The sequence below is a fragment of the Dromiciops gliroides genome, chromosome 4 (assembly GCF_019393635.1).
Source record: "Dromiciops gliroides isolate mDroGli1 chromosome 4, mDroGli1.pri, whole genome shotgun sequence".
NCBI classification, from domain to species: domain Eukaryota; kingdom Metazoa; phylum Chordata; class Mammalia; order Microbiotheria; family Microbiotheriidae; genus Dromiciops; species Dromiciops gliroides.
This window is the reverse complement of record NC_057864.1, coordinates 297,278,892-297,298,863: the sequence shown is the minus strand read 5'-3', so window position 1 is coordinate 297,298,863 and position 19,972 is coordinate 297,278,892. Positions and strand designations below refer to the sequence as shown.

General features: G+C 33.9%; 1 protein-coding gene across 4 annotated transcripts in view; it reads right to left on the bottom strand.

Moving 5' to 3' along the window:
• The window catches only part of MYO6 (myosin VI), a 217,478-nt gene that overhangs the window by 15,917 nt on the left and 181,589 nt on the right, over nt 1–19,972 (bottom strand). For 3 of the 4 annotated variants that reach the window (XM_044003764.1, XM_044003765.1, XM_044003766.1), the window contains 4 exons: nt 15,579–15,787; nt 14,911–14,989; nt 10,517–10,677; nt 3,488–3,591 (listed from right to left, as the gene is read on the bottom strand). In XM_044003764.1, coding sequence (XP_043859699.1) covers nt 3,488–3,591; nt 10,517–10,677; nt 14,911–14,989; nt 15,579–15,787 — 553 coding nt within the window. Of the gene's footprint in view, nt 1–3,487; nt 3,592–4,733; nt 4,773–10,516; nt 10,678–14,910; nt 14,990–15,578; nt 15,788–19,972 lie in introns of all 4 variants that reach the window. The other variant, XM_044003763.1, reaches the window with a different exon arrangement.

Below are 19,972 nucleotides of genomic sequence, written 5' to 3'. Positions count from 1 at the left end.
TTTATCAAACATATAGAAAACTGAGTCAAATTTATAAAAATTAGAGCCATTTCCCAACTGATAAATGATCAAAAGACCTGAACAGTTTTCAGATGAAATAATCAAAGCTATCTATAGCCATATGAAAAAAAAAATGCTTCAACACACTACTGATTGGAGAAATGCAAATCAAAACAATTCTGGGGTACTACATACCTATTAGAATGGCTAATAGGACAGAAGAGGAAAATGACAAAATTGAAGGGGATGTGGGGAAAATGAGACATTGATACACTCTTGGTGGAGTTGTAAACTGAGTCAACCACTCTATAGAGCAATTTGGAACTATACCCAAAGGGCTATAAAATCATGCATACTCTTTGACCTAGGTCAGTATCCAAAAAGAGATAAAAAACAAAAAAAAGAAAATGACCTATAGGTACAAATATATTTATAGCAGCTCTTTTCTGGTGGCAAAGAATTGGAAATTGAGGGTATGCTCATCATTTGGGGAATCACTGAACAAACTGTAGTATGTGGTTATGATGGAATATTATTGTACTATAAGAAATGATGAGCAGGATGCTCTCAGAAAAACCTGGAAAGACATACAGGAGCTGAAGCAAAGTGAAATGTACTATGTACACAGTAACAGCAATATTGTAAGATGACTTAGCTATTCTCAGCAATACAATGATCCAAGACAACTCTGAAGGACTTATCAAGAAAAATGTTATCCATCCGTAAAGAAAGAACTGATGGTGTCTGAATACAGATTGAAACATAATTTAAAAAAAAAACGAAAAAGAAAAAGTCGAGTAGATAATGTCCGTTTTCAAATATTTAAAGGGTCATTATGTAGAAGAGAAATTAGACATATTCTGCTCTCCCCCAGAAGACATAAGCAGGACCAAGGGATAAAAACTACAACAAAGCATATTTGTGTTCAATGAAAAAAAAAAATCTAACAATTAGGACCAGTGAGGTGACATAGTAGATAGAGTTCTGGGCCTGGAGTCAGGAAGACTCATTTTCCAGAATTCAAATACCACCTCAGATACCTACTAACTGTGTGACCATGGGCAAGTCACTTAACACTATTTGCCTCAGATCCTCATTTGTAAAATGAGCTGGAGAAGGAAATGGCAAACCACACCAGTATTTTTTTTATTTTTTTTATTTTAATTTTATTTTAGTGGGGCAATGAGGGTTAATTGAGTTGCCCAGGGTCACACAGCTAGTGTCAAGTGTCCTCCTGAATCCAGGGCTGGTGCTTTATCCACTGCACTACCTAGCTGGCCCCTACCACACCAGTATCTTTGCCAAGAAAACCCCAAATGAGCTCATGAAGAGTGGAACACGACTGACACAACTGAACAATAACAACAAAAACAACTAGAACTGTGAAAAATGGACTCTGCTTTAGAAGGCAGCAACTAGAAGTCTGGAAGTGGATATTGGATGACCATCTTCTAGAACATGGTAGTAGAGGCTCATGCTTCAGATAAGGGGTGAACTGCATGTCCTTCAAATCTTTTTCAGCTACAGCTATGGAACTCCATGGCTCTATTCTCAGTATCTTTAATAAAGCTCAGCAAAAATGAGGCACTTTGGTTCTAAAAGATAAAATCTCTACTTAAGGTAGTGCTATTTAATCAAAGAAGCAATGCAATGATTCAATTAAATTCAACAAATATTTAGGCAGCTAGGTGGAGCAGTGGATAGAGTGCTGGGCTAGGAGTTCAGAAAGACCTGACCTGGTCTTAGGTACATAGTAGCTGTGTGACCCTGGGCAAATCATTTGAATTCTGTTTGCCTTAGTTTCCTCTGTAAAATAAGGATAATAGTAGCACCTATCTTCAGGGTTGTTGTATCAAATGAAATCATAATCATAAAGCTCTTAGCACAATGCCTAGCACAAAGTAAGTGCTAAATAAATGTTCTTTATTATTAAATACATATGTAAAACTGGGCCCTGAGTATATAAAGCTAGATACAATATAGACCCAACTCTAAAGACATCTATCTAATAGGAGATGAAATATGTATACAGAAGTAATTATTATAGAAAGGATAATGGTTGAGGAAAAGAACAAGAAACTTAAAGAGGAAGAGATCTCTTTAAGCTGGGGTGGTAGAAGAAGGACAGTCAGAAAAAGCTTCCTAATGAGGCAGTATTTAAATTGGGCTTAAAAGGGAGAGATTTCAACAGATGCCAAATGGATGGTAAAACGGAAAAAGGAGAATCCACTGCAGATATGGGAAATGATAAGAACATTAATGATGAGACAGAAGATGGCAGAACAAGAATGGGGGATAGAAAGTAGTCTAGTTTGGCTGGAATGTAGAAAACAAAGGGGAACAGAATGTGAATGAAGGTTAGAAATATAGGATAATGCCAGAATATGAAGAATCTTAAATAAGGAGCTCATACTGGATTTAACAGGCAGTGAGTAGAGAATAATAGCATTAGGAAGCAGGAAAGAGAAGTGGATTGGAGAACAAAATAATTAGAAACAGGTAAACCATTAAAGAGGTTATTTTTGGAAGAAGATGCTTAATTTAGTTTTGAGCCATGATGAATTTGGGTTGCCACAGGACAACCAGGATGAGCTTTCCACTGATAATGGAAATACAGGACTAAAGCTCTAGGGATAGATTGTGACAGATATAAATTTAGGAGTGGTTTTTATTAAGGTGATATTTAAATTCATATGGTTGTATAAGACTGCTAAGATGGTACATATACAGAAAAAAAGGATAAAATCAAGGAGAGAATCAGTTTTGTATTACGGAATGAATGAGACAGCAAATCTACCTATGGAAGAGATTCTTGGGAGGCAGGGGAAACCAAGAGAATGCGATGTCATGAAATGATTCTGTCTTACATCATCTTAGTGCCTTCCCTTTAAAGCTATTATCAATTTATCATGAATGTAATCTTGCCTGGACATAATTGTTTACATGTTCTCTCCCCCATTAGACTGTGACCTCCCTGAGAATAAGGACTGATTTTTGCCTTTCTTTGTATCCCCAAAGATCCCCAAAGCTTAGCATAGTGCCTAGCAAATCGTAGGAGGTTAATAAATGCTTATTGCCTGATTGATCTAAGGAAAAAATAAGGCATGACTTTAAATGTTCTTTGGGAAGAAAAGTAGCAGAGACTTTCACATAAGAGTACTAAATTTATTTTTCCCTCTGGAATGAAAGTAAAAGACTGAAGTACATGGGCAAGCAACTATCCTAATCAACATTATCTGAGTATCTCATATTTAATACAACACTCCAGTGAAGCCACATTTTTCTAATTCTCTTCCTTATTGACATAGGCAATTTCTCTTTCCTTTTAATTTCTTGGAAATTGCTTTAGGGGAAAGATTAATAGAAAGAAGAGTTTCTAATGGTTCACACAAAAAGGTTACTTTAAACCCAGATACTATGTTCAAGCTATGTAGCTTTTATATATATATATATATATATATATATATACCTTCTTCCTACAACTTACCACAAGAGGTATTAATTGTATCACGGAGTTCTGCATACTTCCATTTACTAAGATCATATTTCTTTGATCCAGCTGCTGCTTTGTTGGCCTGGACTGCAGGACCTCTGTAAGCATATTTTTATATGTTAGAACAAGAAATGTGTTCTATACCAGCAAAGAAGTAAATATTAATTAGTGCCTTATATATAATAGGTGATTTATAAATGTTAGCTACTATTATAACAATCACTATTATTAGAGAAATAAGAAAAACTGCCATCACGATAGTAATCACTTTTGTTTCATAGAAAGATTGGATTTGAGAATTATTGGCCAATGTTAATAGACATAAGTAAAATTCCTTACAAATACATCAATATGTTGTTTGAGCAAATCTTAGAAAATTAAAATTAAAATGCCTTTTTGGATGTAAGATTTTATAAGTCTGACAAGAAGCATGTGCTGCGGAGTCAAAGACCTGGGTTCAAAACTTTGGACCTAGTTATAAGCTAGGAAGTGACTTAACATCTTTCAGCCTCAGTTTTTCAAACTGGAGACAATACTATCCATAATTCATTGGTTTGCTATGAAGATATGGTCTATAAACCATAAAGCATCATTAAAACCATTATATGTTGAACTGTGAATTTAATATTATAATGTAAAAATTTTCAACAGGAAATGCGTTCTAAGAAATCATAATAAAAGAGAAGGTTTTATTTATAAACCATTAGAATTTCTAACATTGGCTAAAGCTAATGCTGGAGAATGAAAGTTACTGAGCTTTCATTCAAGGTACAACTTACATATGGTTTATATTCAATAAATGTAATCACATAAATGTCACAGTAAGGTAATTACAAGATTGACTTTTGATAGAAATTATGCTAATTACTAATTTCATCTTCCTGACTCTATACATATGCGTTTCACTCTATAATTTTTTAAACTGACAATTAAAATGTTATTAGCTTATATTTAGATAAACATGATAGGCCAGATTCTGCCAAGTGAGAAAGCTTTTTCCTTTGGTTGGAAAATTAAATTCAAGAGCTGGAGCAATATTTAAGTATTTTAAGGCAATTTGCATAAAAGAATTCCTAAGGTATTGAAGGTATAAGCTGATCATTTCTTGGAATGCCAAATTTAAAAACAAGGAGTAAGTTAATCACATGACAAGCTCTGGCTTCAATAAATCAAAAAAAAATAATTTGACAAGTTGATTTCATTGAACTAGTCATTTTTCTAGAAATTCTACTGCACCAACCTAGCCAAAAGTTCTGACATTTCTTTGGCCATTTGTTCTCTACAAGAAAATCATTAATATAACAAAAATGAGTAAAAGAAACATATTTTTAAATACTTTTTTAAATTCCAAAAGTAATATGCTATATAACAACTTAATTTTAATAGTTTAAACAAGTTTACTGATTTCACTTTTCCATGAAATAAAATAATAATTTACATTCTCCCCAAAAACTATATAAGCTCATAGAAATTGCTGCAACATGACTCATTAACACATAGCAAAAATTCGATTCAAAATTCCTTAAAGTTAGTAGAGCACTTCTTACACATTATTATTATTATTATTATCATCATCATCATTATTTTGGTGAGGCAATTGGGGTTAAGTGACTTGCCCAGGGTCACACAGCTAGTAAGTGTTAAGTGTCTGAGGCCGGATTTGAACTCAGGTCCTCCTTACTCCAGGGCCAGTGCTCTATCCATTGAGCCACCTAGCTGCCTCATAAACATTTTTCTATAAATATTTTTAGATGAAATTCTGTCTCTACTTTTGAATGATATATATATATATATATATATATATAATTCTTCAAAATGAAATCTCTAATAGACAAAGTTATCAACATGGATATGGATTATATACTTTGCCTGCTGAACTTTTAATCCTTAATATTAAACAGCCAGAACATACATAGGGCAAATGACTATATTTTACAATGTGATGATTCAAATAAAAGTCAGTTTTTGATGAAAATACTATATTTCTAAATAAAGTATGCTTAAAAAGAGAATAATCTTCCAAGCACTGACTATAAAAAATGAATGATTCTGACCTTGCAAGAACATTTTATAAGGACTAAAAGGTCTACTAAATGCGTCATTTGGATGAGTAATTATCTGTATTGATAAGATCCATCGAAGTATAAAAGTAAAGTGATCCTTTACTACAGAAATTAATTTCTTCACAATTTGTGGTATAGTATTTAATTTTGGAAAGACGGATGAGAATTTAACTGTTTACTCAAAGAAAAGAGCTCACTTGTTCATTTTTCTATTTTCCTGCCCTGGAATGTTTTTTTTCCTTCAGTTTTCAGACTTCTCATATTTCATATCTACCATATGAACTCATGTAGCAACATATAGTAACTTGGTAACTAAGTATCTAAATGTCTTTCAGAGATATAAATATGTACAATTCTTTGTGGTAACACTAACAACCACATAAACCTCAGATGTAAATTATTTTGTTTATTATAGAAACAGTTTGCAAGTTAAATAATGTTAATTATAGTTTTGGGTTTTCAAAACTGATATCAACATTCAAAACTAAGTTTTCCTTCATAATTTAGCTTAATAAATCTAAGAATCATTGCTTTTTAATTATAGCAATATTTTCAGGGCACAAGCAGAGTTTGTTGGATTGCTATCATCAATGAAGAGATTCAACCTCCACAGAGTATCTCAAGAGGGCAGAATGCTTCCTTTGTTCTATTCCTCCCCACAACATATAACACTGCCTTGAGGTGGCAATACAAGCTCATCCAAACAGGCTAAAAGTAATCATAGATTTATAAGCCAGAACCTTTTTTGCAAAAAAATGAGTTCCCAAAACTTAAATAAGTAAAATAAGCATTAAATAAAACATACAGAGTTAAAAGAAACAGATATTTAAACAAATAAAGTTTCATCTAAAAATAGTTTCTTAGGCTTTTCTAATTCCCAAATTTTAATTTTATTAAATTGTGTTTATTTTCTAGAACAAACTGCTTCTCAGTTTGTATCTCATAGTCCACAACAGCTTTTTTCTGAACTCCTAAAACTCTCCACAATTTTCCTTAACCTGAAAAAATTTATTGGCCTCCAACCTCTTTTATGGTTTATCTATCTTATAGACAGAGCTGTTTAGATGACAATTACCCATCTAAATAAATAGTAATCTAGTGTGTGCGTTCAGAAACCTTACCTGTGATGGTGACCTCTTTAATCTTACTCCTGATCCTCTAATTGTGGTTTGAGATATTGTTCAAGTATTTCATCATGAGGATCAGACCTAAATTTTCTCTCCATCCCCCATAAAAGTTACTCACTGATTTATTCTATTTATAAAGCTGAAGAGTTGAAAATGCAGCAACAGAAATAAGGATTTAAATTTGCTTCCTCACAGACAAAGATGCTAATATTAAAATCTGCGTAAATACTATTTAGTAAGTAATTTATTAAGGAAACACATGTTAAGTAAAATAATGCCCATTCTAATTTTTGGTCTTGAAATAACTGATGTCAGTATTCAAAATGAAAGTTAATATCTTCTTAATTTAGAGTTTGGGGAGAGTGTGCTCAACCCTTTAAAATAACTTGTGAATGGCCATGATTAAATAGCATTTAATTTCCACATGGTAGAAGGTATAGCCAACAAATTTAGCAAACATACTTGCTAGAAAAAGATGTTCTTTCTCTAAGTTAGATGTATTCTGTTCACACACATACAAGATCAGAATTTTTCACTTAGATTTTAGATGTAAAAATTAACTTATACTCAAATGGAAACAATGAAACTCATAGTTTGGGGGCTTTTCATGATTGAAAATGTATGTATTTTTCAAATGATTATTGAATGATGGTATAATTATAATAACCTTACTTTGGTCGTTTTGCCAATGTGAGGATTTTCATAAGAAAATGTACATTCATTAATATTAGTAAAATCAGTTTCTGAGATTTTAGTTTCAGACTGACTTTTAACAAACTGTAGGTAGTCTGAGTTATCATATACTAAAAAACTGATCTCTAATAACTTAAAACTGATGCTATTAAATTATACTAACTTGAAAATCCATTCAATTTAAGAGAAAAGGTGTTATTGCTTCCATGAAAATAATTAAATCTTATAATGCCAAATTCTAGAAGTTAACAATTAGAAAGACTAAAATTTAACAATACCTAGAAGTACTAAGCTATGTTAATTGAGCAGCACATCCATAAGGCAAAGAAAAAGGAGATAGTAGGATGAAAATGTTTTTATTTCAAAGTAAACATATTTTTGCCTCAAATTATGCTCATGGTCCTTCTAGTGTTAAAAGTGAAAATTATATTGTCATTTAGGCTTTAATTATAAGCTGTCAAAAATGTTTTTATTTATGCAGGTTTAAATTTTCCCTTTCTTTAACTACCAAAATGAGTATTTCAGCTCCTCCTATTTTGAGTCATTATCTTCATTTCATGTAGAGACTAAAGCAAATTTCCCTGTATTCATTCATTCATTTGTTTCAAATCTTCAAAGGACTAACATAATTAAAAAAAAATAAAGAAAACTTTATTCAATAAAATGGAGGTGAGAAACTTCATCTTTACTGGCAAATTTACATTTTGCTGTAAGCTGGCATTCTGTTTTATTATAATAGAAGTTATTTTATTATTTTAGGCAATTTTATTTTATTCCTCAGGATTATAAATTCAACTGATTTATTCATTCTACATTTTAAAGATATCACACATGTGGATGAATGATTCTTATCAGTCACTGAACAGGAATCATTCCAGAGATATTCATATACATTTACAAATGTATTCTTCAAGAGGTATGGTATAGCATCATATTGTAAACAATATATTGCATTGATTTATTTCAATAGCTCTTACAGGCTAGCATTTAGCTATTCCATAACCATAAAAAGTTATGGAAAGCATTCAGTCAAGGGCATGACCAAATCAAAATGGTATATAATTAAACACTAAATTGTGCTTAATATAATGCTGAATATAACTGCTACACGGTTCCACAAGGACTGAAGTACTTAAGGATGGCTCCATAGAGGAGAAAGAGCAGGAGCATCAGTAAAATTTAGATAAAGAAAGAAAGGAAAGCAATCCAGAAAACAGGAAAAAAGGAACCAAGATGATCACAACTATTATTTCTGACCTAAGTTAAGGAAAAACCAAACTTCCTTTCCCAAAGGTAACAAATTCTGCTGCCATTCAAGGGCACCAGAGCCTGAATCTGAACTTCCTCCTAATGGGGTTTATTGTTTTTCTGAGTATCTCAAGTCAAAAATAATAAGGCATTTCTAAGTATACTGAAATGTCATTTGACTTTGAAAAACTCTAAACAGCTCTCCACACTCAGAGGAGAATCAAAAGAAAACAGTACATTTTTTACCCATAGGAACCTGAACCCATAAAAGTTTTTGGTACAGATATGCAAGGATTTGTCCTTCATAATCAGATAGAATGGAATTAAATTTCTCTCTCTGTTGTATGTATTGATTTAAACAAAAAACAATTTCATGTCTCTTTTCTTATCCTGAGCAGGTAAGAACTTGCCACATTTGTTATAGATATAATATAGAATAAAATATCTGTTAAACAAACCACTAGGAATGACATAGGGTTTTAAGTCAGTCTCTTTCTTCTCTATCACCACTCAATTTGCTCAGATGTTCAATCTTTTCAAAAGCTGACTCAAAACTTCTCACAGCTTATCAAGGCACATGTGCCCAGCCCAAGGATGGATAAGATTAGTAAGAATACATAGCAATGGGACTACTGCCAGCAGATAAATCCACTAACCAAAGCCTATGGTAAGGCTAAAAAAAAAATAGTGATTTTATTTCAAAATCCTGATAACAACTACAATAACCAGGAAGCTTGTAATTCCCATCTACTAAGAGAGCCTGACCTTCTTGAATCTAACTCAAATCAGGAACTAAATTGAAGGTAATCCTATACTTTCATCATTGTCAACTGAGGAAAAAAAACTGGGTGTTATTCTGGGAAGGTGGAGCTGGGAAGATGTCTTATTTTGAATACAAGTTCTATTTTTAAAGGGTTCTTAAGACCTAGGGAAATGATGCCATCTTGTGGTTCTATTTTGAAATTTTTACTTAAAAATAAAAAGTTTTTAAAGACTTCTGAAATCCTGGGAAGCAGTGACACATGGTATGTGTAATATAACGAGGTATGTTTAATGTATATCATACACACATTATTATATTTGTGTTTATACATATTGAAAGATGGTGAGAGTCTCTCATATGCCTATGAAATGGACCACTTCAGAACTCTATCTCACCACCACCCCTAAAAATTCCAAAATGCTATAATTTCCAGGCCTCTTTAAAAAAAAAATGCTATAAACTTTAAAAAAAGAAAAAAGTCCTAAAACCTTTCTAATAATAATGTCCAAATTAATATCACCCCAAAAGAAGTCAACATCTCCAGAAAAGAAGGTTAAATATTTCAATTCAATTTAACAAATACTTCCTTCTCAGAGAAAGGAAACGGCTTCCTTTTCATTTCATGTGAAAGTGTACATATGAACACCCTGCACTGGGAAATATTTAAATCCCAGTTTCAAAGCTGTTAAAATATATTATGGCTTGTAGTAGCTGATTTCCATGACAGAGTTTAATGCAATATATTCAGCAATAATATTTCTCCTTAAGTTAAATTTCCATAAAATATAGCATACATTCTAGGAAAATTTACTAATAAAATGAAGCATTTACTAAAATATGAGATATTTACTAAAAAATGAGGCATTCACTGCAAAAATGACAATTCTGAAATAACATTTCTTCACAATTAAGTAACTTGTTAGGAAAAAACAAAAATTAAATACTTTATTCTGAGTATAAGATATGATGCTTATAGATAAATGTAAAAATAAAATTTTAAACTAGCTAAAGAGAAGGAACCAGTAAGATTTTTGCTTTTGTTTTTTTTTCCATAAGAGAGAAGATAGAAGAGAAAATGAGAAGAGTAGAGACATTTATTTACATTAAAAATAAAACCCAACAAGAGTACCTGCGTAATCCTAAATCAAGCTGTGCTTCTTCACTGATGAGCTCTGCTTCATTCTGAACAATTCTCATAGCAAGCTCACGGTCTCGACGTTCTTGTTCAAGCACTGCCTGCTGTTGGGTTTCTTCTTCACGCTGTCTTGCTAGTTGTTCCTCCACCTCAGCCTGTAATGCAGAAACAATTTTTCCAATTCTCTTTCTCTTTTTTATCCACTAAAAAGGTACTTCCTACATCGCAAGCTGTTAACATAAAACTAAACTACATGAAACAAAATTTGATTGCTTGTTCAATTGGGTGGAAAAGCAAATGGCACTGTGACTTCAACTGTCTTATGAAATATTAAGGAATGATATTGTGACAATATTGTTTTCAGAAGTCAAAGACTTAATTCTTTTTAGTAATAAAAGACTTAAGTCCAAGGAAGAACTGTGTAAATTGCAAACTACTATTCTTATTACTTTAACAAGAAAAAAACAAAATCAAGAATTTTATTGAGACCATGTTTTTGTTTTCTAAGAGGAAAAACTAGTATTGTCAGTATCATATTCTATTAAATTTTAAAACCATCTGCAATAAAGAAAGTTTATGGGGGTAGATAGGTGGCGCAGTGGACAAAGCACTGGCCCTGGATTCAGGAGTACCTGAGTTCAAATCCAGCCTCGGACACTTGACACTTACTAGCTGTGTGACCCTGGGCAAGTCACTTAACCCCCACTGCCCAGCAAAAAAACAAAACAAAACAAAACAAAAAAAACATTAAAAAATAATAAAATAAAGAAAGCTTATTTACAACACCGAGAAGCATAAATATAAATTAAACTAAAATGAGTGATTCTAATGCAATGCTATGTGACATCTACAAATTTTTAAAACATTAAAATTGCACTTTCTTTTTTTTCCTTTTTTAAAACTTGTTTCTGTTTATTTGATTTTGGGTCTTTTTAGTTAGTTTTTTTTTTTTACAACTTTGTTTTGTTTTGTTTGTGGGGAAATTGCCCAGGGTCACACAGCTAGTAAGTGTCAAGTGTCTGATGCAAGATTTGAACTCAGGTCCTCCTGAATCCAGGGCTTTGAACTCATGTACTCCCAGCTTCAGAACCAGTGCTCTCCACCTAGCTGTAGCTACAGCTAAATTCAAAGGACCTGAGTTCAAATCTCATCTCAGACACTGCCTAGCTCTGTGACACTGGGCAAGTCATTTAACCCCAATTGCCTTAAACATCCGGGCCTATTTCCAGTCATCCTGAAATATATCTTGCCACTGGACCTAGATGTCTCTGGAGGAGAGAGTGAGGCTGGTAACCTTGCAAAGACCTGCCTCACTTAAATCCAATTCATCACAAACCATGACATCGTGACATTACCCTGATGTCATGGTCCTCTTTGAGAATGAAGGACAAACAACAACAATCTAGGTACTAAGGGGTCCTAAAACCCTACTAGATTACAAGCTTTAGGAGGGCACGACACTGTAAAAGTGGGTATTTAAGAAATATTTGTTGAACAAATTAACGTTTAAAAGAGTAACCACACTATATGCTACTGTAGTTTGAAAAACAGAGCTTGCCATTGTAGACACATTTCTCTCCCTCCTGGATTATAAACTCCAAGAAGGCAGAGACCATTTCTTATCTTAATCTAGTGTAGAGTTCAGAATATATGCTAGTAAACCTCAATAGGGCCCTTAGACCGACAAAGACAAAAACATAACTAGTTTCTTCTTGCCACACATCATATTAAGCATATTCTCAAATAATTGTTCCATCTTTACTTGGGGGAAACCAAGAAATTATTTCTGAAAAGTAGTGGGAAAAATACTCAGATGCTAGTTTAGTCTGGCCTTTGCCAGAAATTTACTCTAATCTTTGTGAATCTCAATTTCATCCCCTGTAAAATGAGGGGATAGGACTAGGTGATGTTAAAGGTTCCTTAAATTTGAAAAAATAATTCAATCTAATCTAATGAGCAATTAATTATTAAGTAAATGCGAGAGGCACTGAGCATACAAAAACAAAAAAATAACACAAAACAAAAACAAAAAAAGAAACTGCCCCTGCCTTCAAGAAATTGAGATTCTACTGGAGGGAAGCAGCATATTCAGAGGAAAACAGAAATATATACAAAAATAAATTTCTGATAGAGAATACGAACAATGGTAGAAATCATAAAAGGTCTGATAAAGCTAAGGTATGCTTTGAAGGGAGATTAGGATTATAAGGAACAAGATGTATAAGGAATGCATATTGTGCAAAGGCACAGGGATGTGTGAAAGAATGCCATGTGTGATAAAGGGATTAAACTCAGTGCACCCAGAACCAGATTAAAATGTAATTGGGAGGGGGCAGCTAGGTGGCACAGTGGATAGAGCACCAGCCCTGGATTCAGGAGGACATGAGTTCAAATCTGACCTCAGACACTTAACACTTACTAGCTGTGTGACCCTGGGCAAGTCACTTAACTCCAATTGCCCCACCCCCAAAAATGTAATTGGGAAATCTTTAAAAGATAAATAAAAACACAATACAACATAGATAATGCTAATTTATGGTTTTCTAAATCAAAACAGAGATCCATTTCTATTTGAGTTTGACACCACTGATGTCATGTCACTGCCTAAAATGGAGAAAATATCAAGGAAAGCAATATGAAATATGGCCAGAAAGCTATGCAGGACCCTGAATATGGAAGGTTTTAAATTCCAGCACCAGGAGTTCATATTTTCTCCTTCAGGCAAAAGGAACCCACTGAAGATTTCTTAATAATGAGTGACGTACTTTGATTTGTATCTTAGAAATATCATTTTGGAGGTTATGTGGATGTTGCAAGGGAGAAGGGAAAGACTAGAAAGCAAGATGATGAGTCAGGAAGCTATTGCAATAGATTAGACAAATAGTGACACTTACTAGCTGTGTGACCCTGGGCAAGTCACTTAACCCTCATTGCCCCCCCCCCCAAAAAAAAGATAAAAAGAGCTGAGGTTGCCTGTTCTGAATTTGTGAAAAGCACTACAGTCTCTAAGACATATATTATAATATGCAACAACAAATTTATAATTTTATCATAAAGATATTCATTTACTTTTTGGATTCATTCTTTAAAATGTACCTTAAAGCATTTATATTATGACCTATATATTGAAGTTTTCCCATTTGCAAAATAGTCCTCCAGTTCTTCTATTGTAGCTTACCCTAAGGCATCAGTAAAGGAAAAATAGCTGGAATAGCAGAAATATGTGCCTGGAGATCTTGGCAGTGGGAGATGAAAGGGGGCAAAGATGTAAAGTGCTATAGAAATGTAATCTTTTAATGTATGGGACAAGTGTAATTTAGTAGAGAGTTAAACAGTAACAAGAAATTGGCTTAAATCAGGGAAATTCAGAAATACATTGGGGAAATGTTGGGGGAAACTGACAAGAAAACAAGGACTAGAGTTTGGGGATATTGCTGGGGTATTTTGGATAGCGGGCATATGAATGTACTAATTTTACTACTGGTTATTCAAGCAGCAGCAAGTTGCTAGTACATATCTCATCTTCCTCACCAGAGGGAGAACATTTGGGTCCTTCTCAAAAGTGCCAAAGTATATAAAAGCTTTTCTCTGTCCCATTCCAACTCCTTCCTTTCCACTGCCTTCCTAGCACCCAAAGTACCCACACTGCTCTACCAGAATTATTCTTCCCTAAGTAAACTATTGTACAAAATTAGCTCTTAAAACTACTGCAGATAATTAGAATGTTGAGGGGTTTTGAAACCATGTGACAAGAAGTTTGACTAAAGGAACTTTGGATTGAAGAGATGTTTACACTAAGGTAAAGAAGATTAAAGTAAATGTCATTTCTGTTTTAAAATAGTTAAAAGGTCGTTACGTTAAGAGAATACATTTATTCTGCTTAGCCACAGAGGGCCAATGAATAGAAAGTTTAAAAAATATATATTCCTACTGAATACTAGAGAGAACTTCTTAAAAATTAAATGTGTCTAAAAATGGAATTAGAGCTAACCTTAGTGAGTTCCCTGATACTCAGAGTATGCAAGCAGACCCTGGACAAACACATGTGGGAAATATGATATTGGATACAGTTGAAACAGAAGGCCTCCAAAATACCTTCCAAATATGAGAACTCTGATTCTATGGCTGCAGCTACAAAGATGGTGAAAAAGAAATGGGAGATGCCTTTGCAAATGGGGCTTCTTGTTTTTTGTCTACTCAGGAAATTGGCCTGCTTCAACAAGTTGGCACATGTACGCAAACTAGCACATCATTTCTTAAAGTAGTTCTGCCTGAAAATATAATAGAAATTAGCATTGTGAAAAGTAGAAAACATGAGATAAATCCTAGAATGTGAACACATCCTCGTGTTTGCCATTTCAAGCAAACCTAAACAATTTCTTTCATACCTGTATACGTTTTTCATCATCTTCTCTCTTCTTTCTCTCCTCTTCTTCTTGTTTTCTCTTTGCTTCCATTTCCAATTTCCTAAAAAGGAGGGAAAAAACAGTTTAAATATAAAGTGGGGAAAATATAGAGTTTAAGTGTAGAAGAACAAAAGTTATGGAGAATTGCATGGTTCCTTGATCATATTTGCTTAAATGCAATTTCCAAAAAATAAAACTGATTTTGGATAGTAACATACTAGGAACATCTTAACTGAAATAAAAATAGACAAATAATTAACATCTAAAATCTGTAACGTGTAGATTTTGAAAAAATATTTGAAAAAATAATTCAATCTAATCTAATGAGCAATTAATTATTAAGTAAATGCGAGAGGCACTGAGCATACAAAAACAAAAAAATAACACAAAACAAAAACAAAAAAAGAAACTGCCCCTGCCTTCAACAAATTGAGATTCTACTGGGGGGAAGCAGCATATTCAGAGCAAAACAGAAATATATACAAAAATAAATTTCTGATAGAGAACACGAACAATGGTAGAAATCATAAAAGGTCTGATAAAGCTAAGGTATTAGCTTTTAAAAGAATATTAATGAAGATTAATTAATACCAACCATTCACTTATTCTGCTAATCTCTAAGTCAAGGTGTAATGGTAAAAATCACTCACATCCGCCTTTCTTCTTCATCTTTTTTTCGGCGTTTCTCATCCTCTTCAAGTCTTTTTCTTTCTTTTTCCATTTCTTCCTGAATTTTCCTCAGTCGTTCTGCTTCCTCTTCCTGTTGTTTCTTTTTCTGTAATGCACTAAGGAGTTGCTCAGAGCTTTTAACTAGTGCATCATATTCTTTCTGTATCTGTTCCCTTGTCATCAGAGTGGACTGGAAAAAGAAACAATAAAAGAATACTTCAAAAATATTTCTTGTTCCATTATTTGGTTTTTTCTATTATTCAAGAAATCAATTATCCACATATGTTTAAGGAGTACCTACATATAAGAAATTATCCTTACATTAAACACCGAAGGTATTTCTTCAATTTTAAAAAATTTAAAATTAATAAAGTATAGTCATTAATAAAAATATCTACCAAAGAATATTCATAAAATGACTTGCAAACTTCTAAAGTGAACACTTCTTTGGAATTTCATAGTATTAAACTTAGCTACTACATAAGACAACAAATTTTAATCATTTACAATGCCACGTATATATGGCAAAATTGTAGTCAGCAGAGTTTTTCTGCAGCATCCTTATTCTCTTCCTAGGGCTTTACTGCTCACCCCTCACGTGCCTGCCTTCACTACAACCCATTACCTGCACACCTCCATCCAACCTCACCCCAATCCCAAACAAGCATTTAACACCTTTTAACAAGCTAAAGTGGTAAAAATATACTATGAATAGTTAAGAAGCAAAAATAATTAGACCCTTATCTACTCTCTCCTCCTGGGTAACATGAATGTATTTTAACAGTAGCACTGTAGAAATAATAGTTTCAAATAACAAAGTAACCCTAACAGTAAGGGGCAACTTTCTGATGTTGTTCAAATAATTAATAAATCAATCTATCAATCAACAAGAATTTCTTACTATGTGTATAGGCAAAATGCTAGGTGCTAGGGATCCAAATTCAAAGATCAAACAATACCAACTCACAAGGACCCTATATTCTAATGGGAGATACAAAACATACATATAAAATATAAACAGTACCAACAAAAATTTAATAAATACAAATATATGCCATGTAGTTAAATAAAAGGTCTTTTGGAAGAGAGGTCACTAATAGTTGAAGGCTTCATGAAAGGCTTCATGCAAAGGACTGTGTCTGAGCTTTGTATTGAAGAAAAAGAGGAACTTGATGAATAGAAGTAAGGCACAAGCATATTCTGGGCATGTGGGACTACAAGTGGAAAAGCATAGAGTTGGAAGATAAAGAGTCATATGTGAGAGAAGGCCAACAGGGGCAGATTGTTTAGGTCTTTATAAGCTAAGGAAGGGCCTTTATGTTTTATCCTAGAGCTAATAGGAAGCCCCTGGAGTTGGTTGAATAGGAGAGTCACAAAGTCATATACATTTTTAATGAAAATTACTTTGGCATCAATGTGTAGGATGTTAAGTGTAGAATTGTAATGAAAAGAGACCTGAAGCAGAGAAACCAGTCAAGAAGCTGTTGAAATAATCTAGAGATGATGAAGGCCTGAAGTAAAGAATTAGCAGAAAGAAAAGTTTAGATGCAAGAGATCTTGTGAAGGTAGAAATGGTGAGATTGCTATCTGACTGCATATGCAGGAGAATAAGGAGTACAGGATAATATTCAGGTCATGAAACTAGGAGACTAAAAGGATGGTTATTAACTCCCACAGAAATAGGGAAGTTGGGAAGAGAAGGGGGTTTGGGGAAAAAGATTAGTTCAGTTTTGGACAGATGTCATTAGGATATCCAGCTTAAAATGTCCTACAGGCAATTGGTCATGTAGAACTGAAGTTCAGGAGAGAGACCTGGAATTGCATATATAGATCTGAGTCATCTGCATGGAGAGGATAACTGGGTCCATAGGAGCAAATGAGGTTACCGGGACAAAATGAATAGAGGGAGAACAGGGATCAACACCTTGGAGAATACCCAAGGTAAAGTGGACATATAATGCAAATAGATAAAAGGTGAAGGAGAAAGTACTATGGAGATGTGCTGGAGCCAGCTTGTACCAGTTCATGAGAGCCAATTGCCACATTTTCAGAGTGAGCATCTATACCTCAGAAATCAGTAAACACTACCTATCAGGACTTGATTTATTATTTTGTTTAATATCTAGGCTCAAGACAGTGATGGAGAAAAATTTAATAATTCAGATTACCCTCTATAATACATTTTCAGAGAGTTGGTCGTTAAATATTTACCAGTACACCAAAGGAGCTGAACTACAAAAAAAAACCACTGAGGAAAAAGTATTCAGGAAAAGAGGATGTTCAACATACAACAGTGTCAAATGGAACAAATAAGAAAAATACTAGGATGAAATCAACAGAATTGGCAATTAAGATATCATTATTAATTCTGGAGAAAGTAGTTTCAACTGAAAACATACTCAAAAGGATAAGAAGTGAGAGGAGAGGAAGTGAAGGCAACTAGTATGGCTGTCTCTCATGCCTGGAGTGCTTTCTCTCCTCATCATACCCTCCTTGCATTCCTGGCCTCTTTCAAGTACCAATTAAAATTCCTTTTCTAAAAGAAGCCCTTCCCAATAACTAGTAATTATAGTGCCTTCTCTCTGTTAATTATTTTCTTTTTATCTATTATATAATTTTGTACATATGTGTTTGTTTGTTCACTGTTGTTTGTTTGTTGTGTTGTTTGTTCACCGACTCCCCCATTAGTTTATGAGCTCCTTGAGGGCAGATAACAACTAAGCCCAGCCAGCCATTGTAACCAACAATGGGCCAGAGAAATTTGCAGCCTGAAAATCTCTGTATATAGAAACAGGAAGAAGAAAGGATCTCCCAAGAAAAACCCAGGAAAGTCAGAAAGTCCCTTGGTGAAGATATGAGAAGAAAACATGACCAATATATTGCCATAGTTCTCACAACAGCACTGCCCATGCCCAGGGGCTTTGAGGTCCTTAACATTCAATCCTGAGATGCAACTGAGGGCCCCCAAAGCTCCAGAGTGGTATTACCCTAGGAGGTAAAAGTGCAAGAACCTAGGGGACCCAATGATGTAGGAGGCAAAAAGGGGCTAATAGAAAAGCCTAAGACCCAAGCTCTAATTCAGATATTAACTCTAGAAGGGAGTCAGACCCCAGTTAATGGATAACTTATGCTAGGTTCTCATACCCACATAAATCAGTACCCATAATGGGAACAAAGGGACCTAGACCTTGGAGACCTGAAGACAATAAAGGAAATGAAAAGGGTATAGAAATTCTAATGAAAAATGGAGATATTTTGAAACTAGCCATGGGAATCAGAAAGAGACATATGCAGAAAAGGCCAAATTTGTTCCCAGATTCACCTTATAACGTGTGAACCCCCAAAACACACCTCCACTGAAAAAGGTACATGCCTCAGGGGCTGGCTTAGGACCCCAGGAACTCCAAATTAGGATAAGCCCTCTCCTGAAACATCCCAAGGTGGAAAATATTAAAATGAGAAGGACAGGCTCTCCCCTGTACCTCCTCAAGGTGGAGATTATTATAATGAGACTGATAATCAATTTATCCATACTATAAATATAACTATCTTTCCTTTCACTATTCAAGAGTTACCTTTCCACTATTCTGGTTCTCTCCCTGTGGTCATTCATAGTATTGCAATAAAACTTGGGAAACTGAGTCACTGAGTCTTGTAATTTTTTTGGGACAATCAATTTGACCCCTAATTCCATCCCACATCACAAGCATCCAGAAAGACAATAAGGATCACATAAGACCTGGCAACTTCTACTACAAATGACATCATAGAATACACTATTTCAAAAGGGAAAATATATAAGCTTACAATAAAAACTTACATTGAAAGGGGGGGGAGGGAGGCAGAGAGGGGATATAGATTTTTAATAGAATACAGGACTTTTAAGAGTTTCCGATGAAAAGATCAAAGCTAAGTAGGAACTTTTAAATATAAACATAAAAGAAACTTAGAAATATAAATATTCATATATATTACATATACATACACACGCACATATAAATGAGCAACTGAAAAGGGCAGTACTTGATGATGTAGTACTAACATTCTAAAGGGGGGAGGGGAGAGAAATAAGTGTTCCTTCAGAATCTTAAGGTCTTCAAAGAACACTGAGGGAGGTTTATGAGAAAAATAGAAAATCTGTGGGTGGAATCATTCTGTTCTGAGGGTTTCAAAAGGGTAAAATTAATACTGTAGAGAAGAAAGAAGGAAGAAAGAGGTGGGTGGAACTTGCTATTTTTCCTAATTGGAGTGTGTAAGAAGTATACAAACAAGGAGGAAGGGGCAGGGGAGTGGTCATCAGATGAACTTCACTCTTATCTGAAACAGACAAAGGAAGGATTGTAGACAAGCACATTTTGGTGTAGAAATACATCAA